This window comes from Haliotis rubra, unplaced genomic scaffold (assembly GCF_003918875.1).
Source record: "Haliotis rubra isolate DU_JTF1 unplaced genomic scaffold, ASM391887v1 Scf107, whole genome shotgun sequence".
Lineage (NCBI taxonomy): Eukaryota > Metazoa > Mollusca > Gastropoda > Lepetellida > Haliotidae > Haliotis > Haliotis rubra.
In genome coordinates this window covers 706,594-727,789 of record NW_025764970.1, presented here as the reverse complement: position 1 = coordinate 727,789, position 21,196 = coordinate 706,594, and the positions used below count along the sequence as shown (strand labels likewise).

General features: G+C 42.1%; 1 protein-coding gene across 1 annotated transcript; it reads right to left on the bottom strand.

Moving 5' to 3' along the window:
- Positions 1-1,612: 1,612 nt before the first annotated feature.
- Positions 1,613-19,982, bottom strand: LOC124279494 (kelch domain-containing protein 1-like). Its single transcript, XM_046715319.1, has 8 exons — positions 19,409-19,982; positions 18,693-18,845; positions 18,297-18,436; positions 7,981-8,065; positions 6,588-6,740; positions 3,809-3,964; positions 3,243-3,417; positions 1,613-1,644 (listed from the first exon to the last, which is right to left on the bottom strand). Exons 1-8 carry the CDS (start codon positions 19,614-19,616, stop codon positions 1,641-1,643), a joined length of 1,074 nt encoding a protein of 357 aa, XP_046571275.1. The 5' UTR covers positions 19,617-19,982; the 3' UTR covers positions 1,613-1,640.
- Positions 19,983-21,196: the final 1,214 nt, after the last annotated feature.

The following is a 21,196-nucleotide window of genomic DNA, read 5'->3' as shown; positions in this document are numbered from 1 at the left end:
CGATCAAGTGCTTTTTTTTAAACTTGTCTGCAGAACAAGATTCCAGTCGTCATTAATTACATTCCCAATATTTCATAACACTGCTCTACCATCAGCTGAATGGAGGACTGAACCAATATTCCCTCACAAGGGCTTGGAAGAAGGGATGAAACAAGAAACAATCTTATCCAAGCATATTATACACAACTACAATGTACGACATAAATTATCCACATTAACAAAAAGCCACATAAACAACAAAATAACTTTTGCATACCTTTGAGAAAGGTAAAAATGTCTTGTTCTGGCTACAAATACACAATTACAATGTATAAATAGATTTACACTTAATGCTTTCATATGAGTATCATGATGTTGTGCGAGTTAACACAACTGACCACTACTAACCACCAAATAAAGACAGCAGTTTTAAAAGAAATGTGGTGTTCAAAACATTGGAGTTACAGAAGAAAAGTGTTAGATTTTACCTTCAAAGTACTATAGTTAAAACCTAAGACTTCATTTTTTCAGATTTATTTGACCTAAAAATATCCCAACACTAAGATTTTCAATATAGGTTAAGCAAGTTGGGAATCTGAATGTTCAAAGAATGCATCAATGTTTGAAGATGGAAGAAATTGTCGAGTGGCCATCGGCCACAGACTTTGGAAAGCAGCTCATACTGACTCTTTAAGCTCTCCGATTATGAAACTGCAGTGTACTGTGACAAATACATCAACAAATATTTATTGCAGGCCACAAGGACCTAAATCTACAAAACACTGGCCTACGATCAAGTGCTTATTTTTAAACTTGTCTGCAGAACAAGATTCCCTTTGAGAAAGGTAAAAATGTCTTGTTCTGGCTACGAAATACACAATTACAATGTATAAAGGTAATGTACTATGATGTAGAACAACAATGTTATGCACCTTCAGAGAACAGCCCAAGGGAAGTAGTCTCCCTTTGACAGATGCATGACAATGTGTAATGCTATAGTCTTGTAGGAGTAGTCTCCCTTTGACAGATGCATGACATGTGTAATGCTTTGGTCTTGTAGGAGTAGTCTCCCTTCGACAGAAGTGCTATGCATTGTAGGCGATGAGTTGTATTTTCTTTGATAAATAATCTTATGCAGGCTCCCAGTAAAAGGAGAGTACCCCCTGAGCAATTAAGTTACATCATGTGGCTTTAGTGGCTGTAAAGGGCTCCCCTTGATAGACAACACTTTAGCCAATGTATACACAACACATCCGCAGCACTAAAGTAGTAATAACACAGAGTCCCTTGTAATCTCCAGATCTCCTGCATAAAGCTGACAAATGACCTCAACACTGAGTTTTCTAGATAACAACAGAATCGACAGCTGCAAGGTTGTGATGTTATGTAAAAAGGAATTATTTCCAAGGTGCATTCCTCCAAGTACGGCCAACAAAACGGCTAGGATTGAGGGCAGCTAAGGTGTAAAGATGGGTGAAGATATTACGCAGTCTTCTGATGTTGATGGGATGCTTCACACCTGAACATTATGCATAGTGTTTGTAAACTTGGCTGCCTTTTTGTTGACGCATTGGTGCACCTTGAAGTTGGAAGTTCATGTACATGCACCATTTGCTGCCGCTGATCCATTCTGTTTTGTCTTCGATCCTCCTTTTGTGAAGTCAGCTGAGATTAAAAAAATGAAATACCACTTGAGAAATTCAAAAGAAAGAAATACTGTTGAAAGAAAATGATCCTGCTAGATATGATAGAACTATATAACAGCCCCTGCCAGGTACCCTACAGTTTACTAGAGCCTCTGACAGAACATGTCACTGCACCTGACAGGTGTGTTACAACCATACAGGAGCAGCTGACAGGTGTGTTACAACCATACAGCAGCACCTGACAGGTGTGTTACAACCATACAGCAGCACCTGACAGGTGTGTTACAACCATACAGCAGCATCTGACAGGTGTGTTACACACCATACAGCAGCACCTGACAAGAGTGTTACAACCATACAGCAGCACCTGACAGGTGTGTTACAACCATACAGGAGCACCTGACAGGTGTGTTACAACCATACAGCAGCACCTGACAGGTGTGTTACAACCATACAGCAACACCTGACAGGTGTGTTACAACACATACAACCATACTGCGGCACCTGCACAACCATACAGCAGCACCTGACAGGTGTGTTACAACCATGACCTGACAGGTGTGTTACAACCATACAGGAGCACCTGACAGGTGTGTTACAACCCATACAGCAGCACCTGACAGGTGTGTTACAACCATACAGCAGCACCTGACAGGTGTGTTACAACCATACAGCAGGTGGTGTGTTACCCATACAGACAGGTGTGTTACAACCATACAGCAACACCTGACAGGTGTGTTACAACCATACAGCAGCACCTGACAGGTGTGTTACAACCATACAGCAGCACCTGACAGGTGTGTTACAACCATACAGCAGCACCTGACAAGTGTGTTACAACCATACAGGCGCACCTGACAGATGTTACAACCATACAGCAGCACCTGACAGGTGTGTTACAACCATACAGGAGCACCTGACAAGTGTGTTACAACCATACAGCAGCACCTGACAGGTGTGTTACAATACAGCAGCATACAGGTGTGCACCTGACAGGTGTGTTACAAACCATACAGCAGCACCTGACAGGTGTGTTACACACCATACAGCAACCTGACCAACCATACAGGGGGTGTGTTAGCACCTGACAGGTGTGTTACAACCATACAGGAGCAGCTGACAGGTGTGTTACAACCATACAGGAGCACCTGACAGGTGTGTTACAACCATACAGAGGCACCTGACAGGTGTGTTACAACCATACAGCAGCACCTGACAGGTGTGTTACAACCATACAGGAGCACCTGACAGGTGTGTTACAACCAAACAGAGGCACCTGACAGGTGTGTTACAACCATACAGGGGCACCTGACAGGTGTGTTACAACCATACAGGAGCAGCTGACAGGTGTGTTACAACCATAATAGCAGCACCTGCAAGGTGTGCTACAATCATTCGGCACCTGACAGGCATGGTACAACCATACAACACCTGATAGGCATGTTACAGCCATACAACGACTTGTTACATACATACTGATTACAGTCCAAATGCAGCTGTACAATACAAACACCACCAAGTTGAAATGGCACATCGCTGACTTCTATATGTTTCAGACTAGGTCCCCGAACAAACTTCCCCAAATATGCATTGTATGCAAGCAACAGCCCAACATACCTGCATCCATGATGAATGTGTCTGTGAAGTGCTGTTGACACTGCATGGTCTCGTCGCTGTAGTTGCCGGGAACCCCCAAACACAACAAGTTTGTCTCCTGCGACAGCCACAGAGTGCTGCCCTCTAGCATCAGGAATCTCCCCCTCACACTTAGGCTGCAGCCATTCGCGAGTTTCTGCAGAGTGACAGGACAAAACGGTTATACTGGAAGCAATACGATAATTCATGACCTGAACAATCGTGTAAAATGAACTCTCCTTTGTTTTTACCATTTTCAGAAACATTACCGACTGTAAACTGTCCATTTCTTCAGTTTCTCACAGAAATAGAGATATGGATGCAGGGGAAGTAGAAGTTGAACAATCAGCCATATGTGACAAACAGGGAGTACTGGTCATGAAGGCGTGCTCCGTCTTCCATTCATGTCCAGCATACAGATGCTTGCTCAATCTCCTACATGTAAACAACATACATACATGTTTAATCTCCTACCTGAATACACTATATAAAAGTATGTTCAGTCTCCTACCTGTGTAAACTACATATATACATGCTCAATCACTTACCTGTGTCGAAGATATGAACATCAGCAAAGTGCTGGTTACAGGTTCCCCGCCCACCCATGATGACAGCACGCTTGCCAACACTGACAGCTGTATGAAACGACCTGGGCTCTGGTTGTCTCCCCTTCACCTCTAGGTCAGTGGCCCACTTCCTTGTGTCTGGTAAAACAAACGATGGAGCCTTACAATTGTTTAAAGACACAACTTTCAATCTTATTTAGCTTACAAATATGATGTGTCAATTATCCAACTGACCCTTGGTGGTATGCAAAACAAGCCTACAGTTACATATCTGAGTGAAGTGATAAAAGAAACAGTTAATAATTACCCACCCAACTATATTCAAACTGTAATCAGAAAAACAAATCTTAATTTAGTCTGTATGACCAGTAGTGGACTAACGTCTTTGTTTTTAGCCATGATCACATGATCTTAATCATCACAATTGGGAGATATAACAGATAGTGAGTTAAGTCTTTTACGTCACTGCCCGCAATATCATGACTTTTATACTACAAATTCACAGCCAGGCAAAGCAGACCCTGAAGCAGAAGTAGACTGACTGAGTTTTGGTTTTAAGCCGCTTTTAGCAATATTCCAGCAACATCACGGCGGGGGACACCAGAAATCAGAAATGGGCTTCACACATTGTACCCATGTGGGGATTCGAACCCGGGTCCTCGGCGTGACGAGCCAACGTACAGCAGAAGTAGAAGTAGCCATAATGATTGTAGGTGGTGAAGACGTATACTGATTGCTAGAGATGTCATACAAACATACATACATACACACATACATACATACATACATACATACATACATACATACATACATACATACATACATACATACATACATACATACATACATACATACATACATACATACATACATACATACATTTCTTGAATTGATACGTATCACGATACCCATGTCACAATTCGATACATATCACGATACCTATTTTCACTGAATTATTACGTAAATTAAGTTACATTTTGAACATTAATATTTCATATTTTATAACTGTCCATGAAAAGATCAACATTTTTTATTCTCAGAGATTAAGAAGTTCTAATTTCCCATTCTTTGTGCATGAAAATAATCATTTACAGGGTTCATAATCTACGCTAGTCCACTAGCCTGAGGCTAGTAAATCTCCCGGAGGACTACCAAAACATCTAACAATACTAGTCCGCCGGGCTAGTACAGCTTTCTGCTTGACCCATTTAACACCATAGGCCGGAAAACCGGCCAGGCAGTAGTCGCATCAATATGATATATAACGATTCAAGTCTATCACTAACTATAACTAACATATGATTCAAGTCTATCACTTTTCTCAATGTCTGAAAACACTTATTACATTTCAAATGACCATATATTATCGACAGGATTAGAATTATAAGCTATTTTTCGCAATGGTATTGAAAAACAACAATTCTCGGACACATGCTTTGGCAATGGGCCCGCATCAAAGTTGTCAAAGAGCAAATTAACGATGTTTCGAGACAATAAAAAAAATTGAATAAACTGAAGAATATATTCAATAACAGTACTCATAAAAGTTGTCAAACGTACATTACCTACAGGTCATAACCTAGCACGATACGTCCACTAAGGTCCATAATATACGTATAGGTAGTGATCTTGTGCGTAACACGTTCAGAATAGCATGATTTTTCCCAAAACTTTTGTCTGAATCAAAAAGTTTTTGTTTATGAGGACGGTATCCATTGCTGTAATATGATTGGCTGCCTTAGGTCACGTGTGTCATTTTGACCAATCACGATCCTCGTAGCAGAATGTGACATAAAAGCGTCATTAGAAACCAATCTTTATCCAATCAAATCACTTCTTACAACTGTGAAAATACTCTTGGTACAGTGATATTGTTGATGTTCAGAGCTTTCGAACGATACCCGCCATGTTTTTCATATGAAGCTTCGAAAACGGAGGTACTTCCCACTGTTGTATCACGTTACCGAGCGGAAAGCCACTGGTATTGGGAAATAGACGACCATACATATTATTTGAGAAATCTCTTTATAATAGTTTTCCGATTACGTACACATGAAAATATAAAAGAAAAACATAAGGGGATAATTATGACATCTTACAAATGGAAAAAATTGCCACATTTTCTGCTCCCTTCGTAGTTTATCTGGACATTATAAATGTGTAAGCTTGCATTTTCATTAAATATTAACTTATTTATGTTGTAGTTGTATTATTTGAATAATATGATCATATCCATCTGTCATGACTGAATTAAGCTATGCCAAAACATATTGTGTTTGTTTGTTATGATAGATCTACCACACCTCTGCCAATACTGCTTGACTAAGTCAAATTAATTTTTTGGTTAATTAAAGATTGAAATTTGAGGACTACCAAAATTGTATGAGGACTAGTAGTTTGGTGAAAGTCATTAGTCCTCATGGCTAGTAGACTTTTCAAAGAGATTTCTAACCCTGATTTATAACTCTCATAACATCAAAAAACATGATAACAATTGCAAAATGTAAATGATACATCAACATTTTTAAAGCGATACTTTCAAAACTAAATATCGATACAGTTTTGAATGTATCGATAATTGTATCGTCTTAGAAAAAGTATCGATGCATCGTGGCATCCCTACTGATGGACATCACATCCTTTTCAGGCGTCATATGGACCTGTGCAATGTTCGTTTTGTTAGTTACTTCGGCAGTATGCACAGTGTCCCCCTTTTTCAAAATCCTGGATCTGCCATAGAAGGTCAAGACGACATACTTACCAACATTGAATATGTGCAGATCATTTTGCCGAGCCTCCATGTCACGACCCCCAAAGATGATGATGTCTCTGTCGACAGCACACATGGCATGAGCTGCTCTCGGGGTTGGGAGGGCAAGGTTCATCTGCATCGGCTGAGACCACTGATTCTTCTCTGTTACCAAACAGAATATGACAGAAACCATGAACATTAGAAACACTGACATAAGAACTAACAGAAGAGGAAGACTCCCCTACATGATCTACAGGGTCAGATATACTACCAGCCCTCAACATTAGATTACTGATGGAGACTAGTGCTGATAGAAAACATGTAATAGTGTAACACAAGATCATTGATGGACCATTGAGCATCCTTCTGTACGATGCAACAATAGGGTTTGCAGACCATTGTGGCGACCACTATATGGCGGAGGGCTGTAAACAACTGAGTTTGGGCCAGACAATCCAGTGATCAACATCATGATCATTGATCTACACAAGTGGGATACAACAACATGTCAACCAAGTCTGCCAGCCTGACCACCCAATCATGGTAGTCGTCTCTTACAACAAGCACATGTATCTAAACTGGATAAAAATCCACAGGAAAACACATCAATTTTGCCTTTACTCCCAGCAATTGTTCAGTCTAAGTAAACTTAGGCTCAGTGTTATTCGTTACACTGCTATACTGAATCTAACAAAACCTAGTAGAAGGTCGCGTCAGCTAACCTTTTGGACTTGCCAATCAGAACACAGCTTACCAAATCGCGAAATTTAACATTCGCACATACCGTTTGAACCTTTACCAAAAAACTCAAACGTTTCCGAATGCTTTTCCCCCGCACAATCGCTTCCGAGTGATACACGCAACCAGTAAACAATTGCTGAAAATAGCGTTTTTGTCAATAATCAAGGATAACCATGTCTTAGAAACCCATAAGTGTATATACTGCAGGTCAAATATCTGTGTGTTATGCGGATAGATCAGAGTCAGCAACCAGGGAAGAGAAAATCCAAAAAACGTTTTGTAAGTCCCGCTGAACCCTAACAAGTAGTCGTTGTCAGATTGGTTTAATACGTTCGGCCGTCTTGCGTTTGACTGGACGGCCATAGGTCGCTCAAAGGTTAGCTGACGCGACCTTCTGCTTGGTTTTGTTAGACTCAGTATAGCTGTGTAACAAATAATACTGAGCCTAAGTTTTCCTAGACTGAACAACTGTTAGAAAGAGCATATATATGTTGAGCTGGTCATATAACATGTACAAATCAAACGAATGAACTATTTCAAACGTTTTAAGTCAACAATAAAGAACATAAACAATAAAAACGTAGCAGTACAATTCAACATCTCTCACATTATTAAATGAATTTATTCAACTTTAAGGAGATGACAAGGTTAAAGAGTTTACCAGTATCAAGCACATATAGATCGTTGAACCACCCAAATTCTGCACCACCATCAGGTAATTCATCATCCGACTCATCATCCTCACTCTGAAAACATTGCCACAATTGTTTGTAATGCCAAAGTTACTTTAGTTCAAACAGAAACAATAAAAATAGAAATGAAACATAGAACATATATTTACATATACCGGAACACAGAAGTCTTGCAATACATATATCTTAAATAAAGTATCACAACATACTGGTATACATCTATATAGTAATGTCATTTTCTGACTAAAATTGATATTTTATACTTATCCTGACTCATGCTTTTTGCTTGTCTCCTTCTTCTTGCGAATGATAGTGGAACACTTGAATCCCTTTTTGAAGCTCCCTTCAAAAAAGCGGACTTAAAATTACTCACCCAAGGTTGCCTCCCTTTACTGTTTTGGCGCCAAAATCAGTCACATGATCGCCCATGCTTGTCACTCTCTCCATTTTTGAGCCCGACACCCGGATTTATAGGAAAATCCAGAGTGCCATGAGGGGAGGTTGGGAGGGCTGACCTCATGAGTCAGGATAAGCATAAAATATCAATTTTAGTCAGAAAATTACATATTTTTCCTTATCCTGACTCATGCTATTTGCTTGTAGAATCCGATGGATTTGGTGGTGGGTCGCGCCACTTCTGGATTCCAAGCTTGGTGATTTACGTCCTGCATACCCCCCTATGGGAACTTCATGGTAGCACTGTTAATTTTCTGCTAGGGTCTGCTGCTGCTGACCTTATCTTCCAGCTTTCTCTGATGGGGGGACCACAACTTGTCAGCTTTTGGTCCTTTCTTCTGCTAACATTATGTGTGGATTTGTGCAACTCCATCTCTTTATGCTTGCATCAAGTGGAGAAGCGACCCTTCTTATGTACGAGTATTTCCTTACAAGTACAGGGTCTATCACTCATGCTGGTCTGTCTTAGATGAGCACATGGACTCCAAAGCTCTAACTCCTCAGAGCGTTGGCTTTTGCAAGTCACGTGATAAGGCCACTGTGGATTCATAGGTTGCTGCTTTACGCCGTGTGCGTCCACACACACACACACACACACACACACACACACACACACACACACACACACACACACACACACACACACACACACACACACACACAGTGGAACTTCTATGGCACTTGTGCTGATCCTGTTGTTTGTAATGCCAAAGTTACTTTAGTTCAAACAGAAACAATAAAAATAGAAATGAAACATAGAACATATATTTACATATACCGGAACACAGAAGTCTTGCAATACATATATCTTAAATAAAGTATCACAACATACTGGTATACATCTATATAATAATGTCATTTTCTGACTAAAATTGATATTTTATACTTATCTTGACTCATGCTTTTTGCTTGTCTCCTTCTTCTTGCGAATGATAGTGGAACACTTGAATCCCTTTTTGAAGCTCCCTTCAAAAAAGCGGACTTAAAATTACTCACCCAAGGTTGCCTCCCTTTACTGTTTTGGCGCCAAAATCAGTCACATGATCGCCCATGCTTGTCACTCTCTCCATTTTTGAGCCCGACAGCCGGATTTATAGGAAAATCCAGAGTGCCATGAGGGGAGGTTGGGAGGGCTGACCTCATGAGTCAGGATAAGCATAAAATATCAATTTTAGTCAGAAAATTACATATTTTTCCTTATCCTGACTCATGCTATTTGCTTGTAGAATCCGATGGATTTGGTGGTGGGTCATGCCACTTCTGGATTCCAAGCTTGGTGATTTACGTCCTGCATACCCCCCTATGGGAACTTCATGGTAGCACTGTTAATTTTCTGCTAGGGTCTGCTGCTGCTGACCTTATCTTCCAGCTTTCTGATGGGGACCACAACTTGTCAGCTTTTGGTCCTTTCTTCTGCTAACATTATGTGTGGATTTGTGCAACTCCATCTCTTTATGCTTGCATCAAGTGGAGAAGCGACCCTTCTTATGTACGAGTATTTCCTTACAAGTACAGGGTCTATCACTCATGCTGGTCTGTCTTAGATGAGCACATGGACTCCAAAGCTCTAACTCCTCAGAGCGTTGGCTTTTGCAAGTCACGTGATAAGGCCACTGTGGATTCATAGGTTGCTGCTTTACATCGTGTGCGCGCACACACACACACACACACACACACACACACACACACACACACACACACACACACACACACACACACACACACACACACACACACACACACACACACACAGTGGGAACTTCTTATGGCACTTGTGCTGATCCTTTTCTTCCAGTTTCCTCTGATGAGTCTGGGGGGACCACAACTTGTCAGATTCTCTGGAACTCTTCTCCTGACATTATGTGTGGATTTATACGACTCCATGTCTTGATGCTCGCATCAAGTGGAGAAGCGACCCTTCTTCATGTACGAGTAACTCCTTTACAAGTACAGGGTCTATCACTCATGCTGGTCTGCCCTAGATGTGCGCATGGACTCTAAAGCTCTAGCTTTCCAGAGCGTTGGCTTTTACAAGTCACGTGAAAATGGGTGAGATCCATCTCAGCACCTTTGTGGAACCGTCAATTGTTGTGCTACAACAAGAGGCCCAGGCTGGTGAATGCCGGAGACGTCCTCGGTAGCAATGTCTTTGAGGTAGTGGTTGGCAAACACCGTCTCCGACTTCCATAAGCAGCCGTCCATTATCGTCGAGATGGAGCAGTTTCCATGCATGCAGAGCGTGTGTCGATGCCAGAGCTCTGACTTCATGATGGTTGGGGGCTTGTGGAGGCTCAAGTCCTGCTGCTTTGTAGGCCCTTAAGATGACGGCTCTCATCCAAATGGATATTGTTGTACGTGAGACTTCTGTGGTTGTCTCCGTAGATAGAGGGATGAAAAGGCGCTTGAATTTTCGTCTCCTCGTGTTAGTTCTTTGTAGGTAGATTTTTAATGCTCTGACAGGGCATAAGGATAGATCCTGGATATCCTGTGGCCCAAGGACTGTAGAGAGTGCTGGGATGTGGAACTGTCTGTCTGGTTGACCGGTCAGTTGGTTCTTTGCTATGAAATCCCATCTCAGTCCTAGATGTACGATGTTACGATGTGCATCAAATCGTATTCGTTCAAAGTCCAGAGCATGTATCTCCGACATCCGTGCTGCTGTTGCCAAAGCGATCAGGAACAGAGTTTTGTGCGTTAAAAACTCTTAGGATGTCCTTTTTAGTGGTTCGTAAGCGTCACTGGTGAGATGCTGCAAGACTACGTTGAGATCCCATGCAGGTGCCTTAAACTGCTTTTGTTGGTCTTCCAACTTGAAGGAGCGTAGTAGTGCCAGTATCTCTGGTACTTTGGTCAGCTTAACACCCGTCTTCATGGTGATAACCGTGCTGAGGGCCGCTAGGTATGTAGAGAGTGTTGAACCTTTTAACCGCCTCGTTTGTCTTAGATAACATAGGTATTCCGCCACTTGAGGATGCGTTGCTTTCATCGCCGTGAAGCCCTTCCTCAAAGCGTATTCCTCAAATCTTGTCGTACAAGTTGCGGGTTGTCACTGCTTTCGCTGCTCTAGCGGAATATCCTCTTTTCTTCAAGCAAATCTTGATACACTCCATGCAACTGGAACACTGTGCTTGGTGTGCGGATGGATGAGTAGGTTCGGCCACTCTGGGAGTTGCAGGGTTGGACTTCCGAGTTCTTGCATGAGGATGGGAAACCACACCCTCGCCGGCCAATAGGGTTGGAGCTTCTTCGAAGCTTGATTTTCTTGCATTAGAGGATGGGAAACCGTAAGCGTTTAGTTCTTCCCAAGAGATGCTTAGAGCATCTGTTGCCCATGCTTGTGGATCGGGAATCGGAGAGACGAATGTTGGTAGTTGTTTGTTGAACTTTGTAGCAAACAGGTCTATCAGCAGAGATGATGCATCGGAAGGCTTCTGGATGTAGCATCCATTCCATCGGGGATGGTTGTGCTGGACGAGATGGGGCGTCTGCTATCACATTCTTGGCTCCCGAAAATGTGGCATGCTTTTATCTAGATGTTCAGGTCATCTATAATGCTGAACAGATGAAAGCTGAGATCTAGAAGATTTCTTGATCTTGTTGATCCTTGTTTGTTGATGTAGAACGCTACTGTGGAGTTGTCCGTATGGATCATCAGCTGTGCGTTCCTTAGTATGCTGGACCAGTGTAGTAAGGCGTTTATTACTGCTTTCATCTCGAGCATGTTGATGTGCAGGCTCTGCTCCTGACTCGACCATTTCTCTGCTGCCACTTCGTTGTCGAAGTGAGCTCCCCATCCTTGAAGCGATGCATCTACGTAGAGATGAGTGCTGCACTCCGGCTCCGATAAATAGGTTCCTCCTCAGACATTCGACTTCAGAGTCCACCATAGAAGATACGGTTTCAGACTGTCCGGTAACACGAAGGGGTCCAGACTGTCGAGATGGGCGTTCACGAACACTTGTAGTGGGCGCAGTTGTAGTCTTCCTCTGCGAGTCATGTCTTGAGCTGACGTGAGAAGACCGAGTAGGCTCTGCCAACTTCCTAGAGGTAACGGAGAGAGTAGTGCTTGAGATATCATGTGTTGTATCTTGACCCAACGATCCTCTGGGACGACTATGCGATTCGCCGACGTGATTAGCTGCATTCCTAGGAATTGAAGATCCTGTGTGGGTTCTAGTTCTGACTTGAGGAGATTTACTAGCCATCCTAGTTGAGTGAGAAGCCTGATGGTGAAGTCCAGTTGCAGTCTGAGTTGACAGGGATCTTGATGAATTTGAATCCCCGTTGTCCAGGTAAAAGGCACTGCGTAGACCTCGATGATGTAGATATGTGATGATGGGCTTTGTCACTCAAGTAAATAACCAGGGGGCCGACGATATTCCAAATGGTAGCACCTTCCATTGGAAATGACATCCGTTGAAGAGGAATCGTAGGTATTTCCTTGAGACTGGATAAATCGCGATCTGAAGATACGCATCCTGTAGATCTATGCTGGCGAGGTAGTCTAACGGACCAACGAGTTGTCGCAGCTGAGGAAGAAGTATCATCCTGAACTTTGCGGGTCTGCGTAGATAATCTTGGTTGAATTTCCTCATGTTGTAGATGAGTTGGAACTTTTCCTTGGAATGTTTCTTTGGTACTAGGAAGATTGGGGAATAAAACCGGGCGTGATGAGCTCCTGTTTTATCTCTTCGACTGCCTTTTTGTCGAGTAGAGTTGTGATGGCATCGTGTAGTTTCTCCATCTGGTCGGCAGCGGCAGCCAGAGGGTTGCTTGTAAGCGGTGGTACTGCTTGCAGTTGTACCTTGTATCCTCTGCGTAGGATCTGGGATACGTAGTCGTCCTGAAGAATTTCCCCAATTCTCCCAGTATTCGGAACCCGTCCATCAGCGTCCTAAATCCTCTGGCACCTCTGGGTTGGCCTCTTCCAGGGTTACCTCTGGGAGCTCCGGTTGGACGACGAAAAGAGTCTCTGCCTCCTTTGGAGTTGCCAAACTTCGTTTCCCTGGCTCTCTGTATCCCCGCGAATTTCGACTTGCCGGAGTAGCGTTGTGACGTCTGACGAAATAACACTGGCTAGTGTGTCGATGGACTTGATCATCATCACCTCCCTTGACTCTTTTGTAACTCATCAATTTCCCCTGCGAAGATGGACGATGCTGACCATGTAGCTCTGTACAAGGTCTTGGTGAACCGTTCACTCCAGTTGCAGGAAAACAGCAAACCTTGTCTTCTCAGGAGCGTGAGGCCCGCTGACGTGGATGCCAGATGTTCGGACATAAACTGATGATCCTTCTTTTGGGTCAGCAATGCAGAGTAAATCATCCGATCCTCTTCAGAGGTCGAGTTCCGGAACTTAGCGATGAGGGTTTCATTAATGGCTCTTAATCTGGCGAGACCAAAGAAGGTACGTCTGGTAGTTGTATCTAGTTGCCAGCTTCTTATCCTCTATCTTATAAGTTCTAGATCGGGAGTCATTGATGATTTTGTAGTTCTCATCTATCTCTGGGGCCATGTGATGAAGTGAGAACTTCTTGGCGTTGAACGGCAGGACGCTTTGGCTCTGGAACTTAGTTGCCTTCCCGAAGGCTGTGCTGAGGTTCTTCGGTACATCCGAGACAGGATCGATGGGTGGAAGGGTGAGCGTATCAAAGTCGTCGTTCGACATCTTATACGTGAGTGCTTCATTATCCTCTTTAGAAGGTGATGCAAGTTCCAATCCATTAGCAATCCAAGATTTGATCTCTGTATCGGAGAATATGATTCCGCCATCATCTTCTGATCCAGTGGCCTCTCGGTCTGAAGATCGTCGCCGCTGTGACCTGCGTGGAGACCTGCACGCAGGTGACCGGTTGGGATACGGTTTCTCCCTGAAGTCTTGAGGCGTATCTCTGCGCCTTCGTGTAGATTCTCTTCTACGGGATGAGGAGTGCCTGCGTGCAGGCTCCTGATCGTTTTCCGTATCTGAGGTCGAAGATGATCTTTGTGATCTGCTTCTGCGCTGCTCCGGAGAACGTCTAGTTCTGCGCGAAGGCTCCTCAATAGGCTCTTCTGGAACATCTACAGCAGTCTCATCGTTATCAGGGCTGCCAGGTTCTCTGGAAGTTGCCGTAGACGATCGTCGACCCTTCACGCAGGCTTCTATCTTCAACCGGATGCGAAGTGCAGACTGCTTGTCCCTCGTGCAGGCTTGTCGTAGATGGGGTCTTCGCCGCAGCCTTCTCCTGCCAAAGCGTCGTTCCATCAGCTCCAACATCTACTCAGTGAACTGCTGCATGAAGATACCCCGGGTTGAAGTTCTGAGACGACGACGGCTGCTGCTGCTGCAGAGATGACGACGCATCTGAGAGGGATGAGGCTTCTTTAGACTAACAACTAGTCTCTGAAATGAACATATTTTACTGAAAAAAGTTCATAGTAAAAAAAAAAATATATAATGAAAAGGAGCCCTGAGACTTTCTTCATTTTCAGAGACTAAACAAATCTGCAGAGGGATAATTTCTTGGAATTTCACAACACATGCAAAGATTCTTATCACCCATTACTGCTTTAATTGTGTGTGACAGGAATATTTACTGCCCCCACCGCCTCCTGGTCCTACTGCCAGTGGTGTGGGCCGATTTGGGGTAATGAGTATCAAGTGTCGCCAAATCTATTTTGAGAGCAAGCAGGGATACCAGCTAAGGGTAGCATCTCTTGATATTCCTATGGCTGGACAACTGGATCTAAAAAAAAATAATCCAAATTTATTTATATTCTCCAAAATCCAAAGGTTGTGTCTGCACTATATGTGGAAGTTTAATTGATGTCGCATATATATAATGTAACAAGCAGAAAAAGTCATCAATATCCTCCGCAATGGCAAAATACTCTTCATGTATATGTCAGTTAGTTATGACTATGTCAAATGTTTTGGTGTGTATATAGCAGTGAGTGAGTGACTGAGTTTTAGTTTTATGCCACACTCAGCAATCTTCCAACTGTCTGTAAATAATAGAATTTGGACCAGATAATCCAGTGATCAACAGTATGAGCATCAATCTACACAAATGGGATGCAATGATATGTGCCAACCAAGTCTGTGACTATATTACAAAGTGGAAGGAGAGTATTGAAAGGTTTTTAAGTTCTACTCCGGAAATGAGTACTACCACCAATTTCAGTCAAGGTCAAACTTGTTGCCATGGAAACACAAAATATTTTTTATTCAGAAATATTTAAAAGTACCAAAAGGCACCAGTATATTACCAGACCTATCTATGCGCCAAGTTTGGTGAGGAAATATTCAACGGTTTTAAAGTTCTGTTCTGGACAAGATGACATCCTCATAGCCACAGCCTCCATGGAAAGTTCATATCTGGGTCTAAACCCCAAAAGGCACATCTATGGATCATACTTGACATATGTTCCAAGTTTGATGAAGCTTGCATGTATAGTTTGGAAGATCTGCTCCGGACAAGATGACTGACTGAGTTGGTTTCACTCCGCTTTTAGCAATATTCCAGCAACATCATGGCGGGGGACACCCGAAATGGGCTTCACACATTGTACCCATGTTGGGATTCGAACCCGGGCCTTCGGCTTGACGAGCCAACGCTTTAACCATTAGGCTACCCCACCGCCCCCCTGGACAAGATGACATCCTCATGGTCACAACAGCCTAAGTCATGTTTCCATGGAAACAGCACCAAAAAAAATTTCATATCTGGGTCTAACCATCAAATGGCACATTTATGGATCATGCTTGATATGTGTACCAAGTCACGTTTCCATGGAAACGCAAAAAAAAAAATTCATATCTGGGTCTAACCATCACATGGCACATTTATGGATCATGCTTGATATGTGTACCAAGTTTGATGAAGCTAGCATGTATAATTTAGGAGCTTTGCTTCGGACAAGATGACATTCTCATAGTCACAGCCTAAGTCATGTTTCCATGGAAACAACAAAAAATAACATTCATATCTGGGTCTAACCCAAAAGGCACATGTTGACATGTGTACCAAGTTTGGTTAAGCTATCACGAATAGTTTAGGAGATATGCTTCAGACAAAGCGTGACGGACCCACGGACGGACGGAACTCGTTTGTATATTCCCTAAAATTCGTTGTTGCGGAGGATAACAATATGCCATCAGATCCCCATGACAATGTCTTTTTAAAGTTTATGGATAAAGTCACAAATGCCTACATCGTTGAGGTTACACTGCTTTGAGCCTAATGATTTATATTTCTCTGTTTGTCTCTTCATCATGCAAATCAAGGATGACACAATAACAGTAGCATGGCTTGTATTTTCTACTGACTTGTCTGAATAGGGAGAATTTCGAATGTCCTGGATGGAGAACAAAACAACATATCTTCACCACTTAAGTACTTTTCAATCATTGTATTCTGATTTGGACGAATGCTGTGTATATTTGCTTTCATCCTCATCAAAGTACCAATTCATTTTTACCCTGAGATGGAAAACCTTTCGAAATGATCCCCTCTCCTCGCCAGTGTAAAATGAAACAGTTAAAGAAAATACTCAGATTTTATAAGTCATCAGGTCTCTAGTGTAATCACACACGTTGTTTGTCTGGAGTGAGAGGACAGGCAGAAGCAGGAGGTCATGGCTCAGTGTGGGGTCTTGGGGAGAGGTGGGGGAGGGTCCCCATGAGTTAATATTAAACACTAGTGACAGCTAGAGATCAACTGATAACTACAAGCCATATTCTGGCTTGTGAATTCAGCAGATTGGTACAGACCCTGAAGCTGAGGAAATCTAGACTTGCCACATTTTCTAGACTTGTGTGGGCTTTCTTGTATATATTTGCTTCAGGGTCTGTACGAGAGACTAAGGCTTCTTCCAAGGACCGCTGTACTTGTGAAGAACTGCCGTCTCTGGTACCTGATGTCTGCGTTGATAGATCATCTGTCTGTGCTGTGATGGCTGCTGATGTCGCTGTAGAAGAGTATCTCGTCTTCTTCTTATTTGCTACTTCAGGAATGAGGATGGGTGGCTCGTCATACACGTCTACTTCATCTGGAGGGATGATCTCTGCAGAGAAGGACCTCGTCTTCTGTGCTGCACCGTGTGAAGACTTCACCGAAGTCTTATCTGCAGTCGACTTCTTTTTCTGTGAAGACGATGACCTGGTCTTCTTAGACTGTGACGAGTCTACTTCAGACGTTGACGATCTCTTCTTGCAGCCGGAGCTCCCCTCTGCCACAGCAACATGCTCCGTAGTAGCGACCAATTGTAAACAAGATGAAATATCATGTCAACAACGTGAAAAAAACAGATAATTTATCATATTGCTGGTCTATCTCCTAAATGCTGTATAACAGCTAAATTTTGTGGTAAAGGCCTAAAATTAAAAGGATATAGTGCCGTATAGGGGACTCAGGCGCTCTCACAACCATCCTCTAGGGCGAAGAAGGAGAGAGTGACAAGCATGGGCGATCATGTGACTGATTTTGGAGCCAAAACAGTAAAGGGAGGCAACCTTGGGTGAGTGATTTTATGTCCGCTTTTTTAAAGGGAGCTTCAAAAGGGATTCAAGTGTTCCACTATCATTCGAAGAAGAAGGAGACAAGCAAAAAGCATGAGTCAGGATAAGGAAAAATTATACCTAACAAAAGGCAGAACCCACAACACAACTGCATTGAAATCTTGTTAATTTCCTTCACGGGTGGTGAGGTAGCCTTGTGGTTGAAGTGTTTTTATCGAAGGCCCAACTTTGATTCCCAACAGGGTACAATAAGTCCACTGCTGGAATAATGCTAACAGTGGTATCAAACCATCCTCAATCACTCAAGCCTGTTAATTTCCTGATAATTACCTCTAACTGATCTGCATCTGCTGACTTGGGACCGAATCCGCCAAAGTAGTAGATCTTTTTACCCAACACCACACACTGCAGCTTGTCCCTGGGGAGTGGCTTGGGTCCATCAGCTGATACCACTGACCATGTGTTGGTGCCTGGTGAAGAAAAACATCTGGTGTTACCATGGTTACAGGTAAGGTTAAACATATCAAGAAGGCTAGATAAAGATTTTCCACAAAGTGATCTTAGACAATAGTAACGCCTATGCCCATTGACTTACAACTGTTGTAGCTCTAAGCATGCTAGACTGTCCTGTAGAATTTGGAGGAGAGCATTTTATATTGGTATTTTACAAATACTTTTTAACTTCATCTGAGTTCTAGATGAACCCCTATTCTGCATTACACTTACCAATATCAAATGAATACAAGTCATCAAACCAGCCAAAAACATTACTGAGGCCTCCGAAGAGATAGAGTTTTTGTCCGACTGCAGCAATAGCCGCTGCAGTACGTGGGGAAGGGGGGCATCCTTTCACCGGGAGTTTGGTCCATTCTTGTTTCTCTGAAGAAGATCCAAACAAAGATAAGACTTGCTGATAGAACATAATATAATATTTACCTCATAGAAATCAAAGTGATCATTTGAATAATTAGAAAACCATTAAGCTTTGTTTAATTTGACTTATAATATTATGTACTGGGAAAGATTTCCGCCCGTAACCCCCGGTGTTTTTTTTATCATTCTATGCCTAAGAATAGATATTTTTTTACAGAACGCCTACCCTAACCATAAACCTAACATGATGCTAAATCTGATCCCTAAACCTAAACACTAACCCCTTAGAAATAATCATAATAAATAGAATACATTTCAAGCAGGGGTTACGGGCGGAAGTGATAACTATCAGATACCTAATTACACCTAAAAATGTACAAATAATTTGTGGCAGTATCCGAGCCATTGATCCGAGCCATTGATCCTACTTATCCAGTCAGACTTAGTCTACGATATAATGGCTGGGTTCCACTTGGCTGTCATAAGTGTCAAAAGGCAATGTCATTTGTAAAACAGTAAACGACAGTAAATTATTTTTATGCGATGTCGAATAAAACAGTTACTGTTACCTGTATCAAATACTGTGAGGTCATTTGACTCCCTGAGTTCATCACCATGCTGAGACACGCCACCAAAGGCGTATACCTTTGACCCCGACACACAACAAATCTGTCCCTCTCTCGCAGGAAATTCATTTGATACTTTCTTCGATCGAATGACAATGTCATTGTCAATCTTCTCGCCATAAGAGGCGGTCTGACTAGTTTCGTTTCCCATGACTTTCGGGTAATTTAGTAAAAATAAGAAATAGTATCACTGTTTGTGTTTCTTTCCTACTAAAATAACACGTGATTCTCTGGTATAATCATCCACAAATGTCAAATCCGAAGAGGTGACAATGAAAACGATATATTTATTTCCCGCGAATTTCTTCGAGCCAAACCGGAAGAAACCGTCTTCAGCATTCGGAACAGCTCGTGTTATTACGATATGGCGAGTCGTCAGAGAATAACGTTGCTCACGGAACTGCTGATTGAAAAGAACCGGTCTACTGTATCTATCACTAAGCCGTGTATGTGTAATAAGAGAAGTCTTCGGTTGATGAAATATTTGAAAGAAAGCAAATTATTTGCACAATGAAATAAGTGGCCCTGTGTTGACATTTATTAAGTAATGCTGACGGAATAGACGGATTTAGAAATGGAATTAATTTTACTAATATATTCTATACAACTACTTTCAGTAGACAACTAGTTGCCGTATTTTATTTTATGTTGTAATTGTTTATTATCTTAAAGCGAAGAGAAACAACACAATACCTTAAATTACCCAATAGTAATAGTTCATTGCTCATTAATTCTGAGAATACCAATGCCTAAACACTATTAAAAGTTAAATAAAAAGTTAAATAAAAAAATACTCTCACACACACCAAAACAATCATGGCCAGTACATGAACATCAGACCGACGATGTGATGGACAAATACAATGATCGTTACCATTTCAAGAAGACCGAAAAGGGGTATCTCAAACAATGTAATCCAGCATATATCTATGCGACAGCCAGAACAAGAGATACAAACACCCTGCATTCTTTACCGTCTTGCACCATTCAGGCTAATGCCACATATTCAGTATCAGACAAGTATCAGGTGTCCATGGCAACATCAGACTCGATGCAAACAAATACATTTTTAAATGTCCAAAATTGAGACTATCATCTCATTTATGTATTGCATGGTCGAGTTTATAATATTAATTTACTCTTTACGTCTAACATGACAATTGTAGTGTCTTAGAATTTGGATGTGGTTACAGCGACAGCTCATGGGTGTAAAATGTTTGCTATATAAAACGGTGAAGTAAAATCCCCCCGTATATAATAATCTGCTTTTCCTATAAAAATTGAAGAAGTTATAGTCTTAATTAGCCTCTTGTGTATATCAATTTTTGTTTTCGACGTACATTTTAACCAACAATAAGTGGACCAACTGTGATTAACAACCTTCCGCCAGGACCAGCGTTACACGCATGGATGAACAAAGCGCCATTAGTGTGGAGGTTGATTAACTGATTAACACCAGAGACCATATACCGGTATATGGTCTCTGTTAACACTAACTCAGATTTGTTTTGATAGTAATTTGAACCTTATAACACTCATGTAATGTATACTGCCTATTAACTGCATGGCCGTGTTCTTGTGACAACAGTACAAATTAAAAGTATGTCTAACATTAGCATAATTTACGGACAATTCTGGGGATTTACTAATTATTTGCTATACCAGCGGGAAAGCAAAATTTTCGGGGAAACCGTGCAGCTACGATAGAAAACACCTTTGCTAAATGAAAAA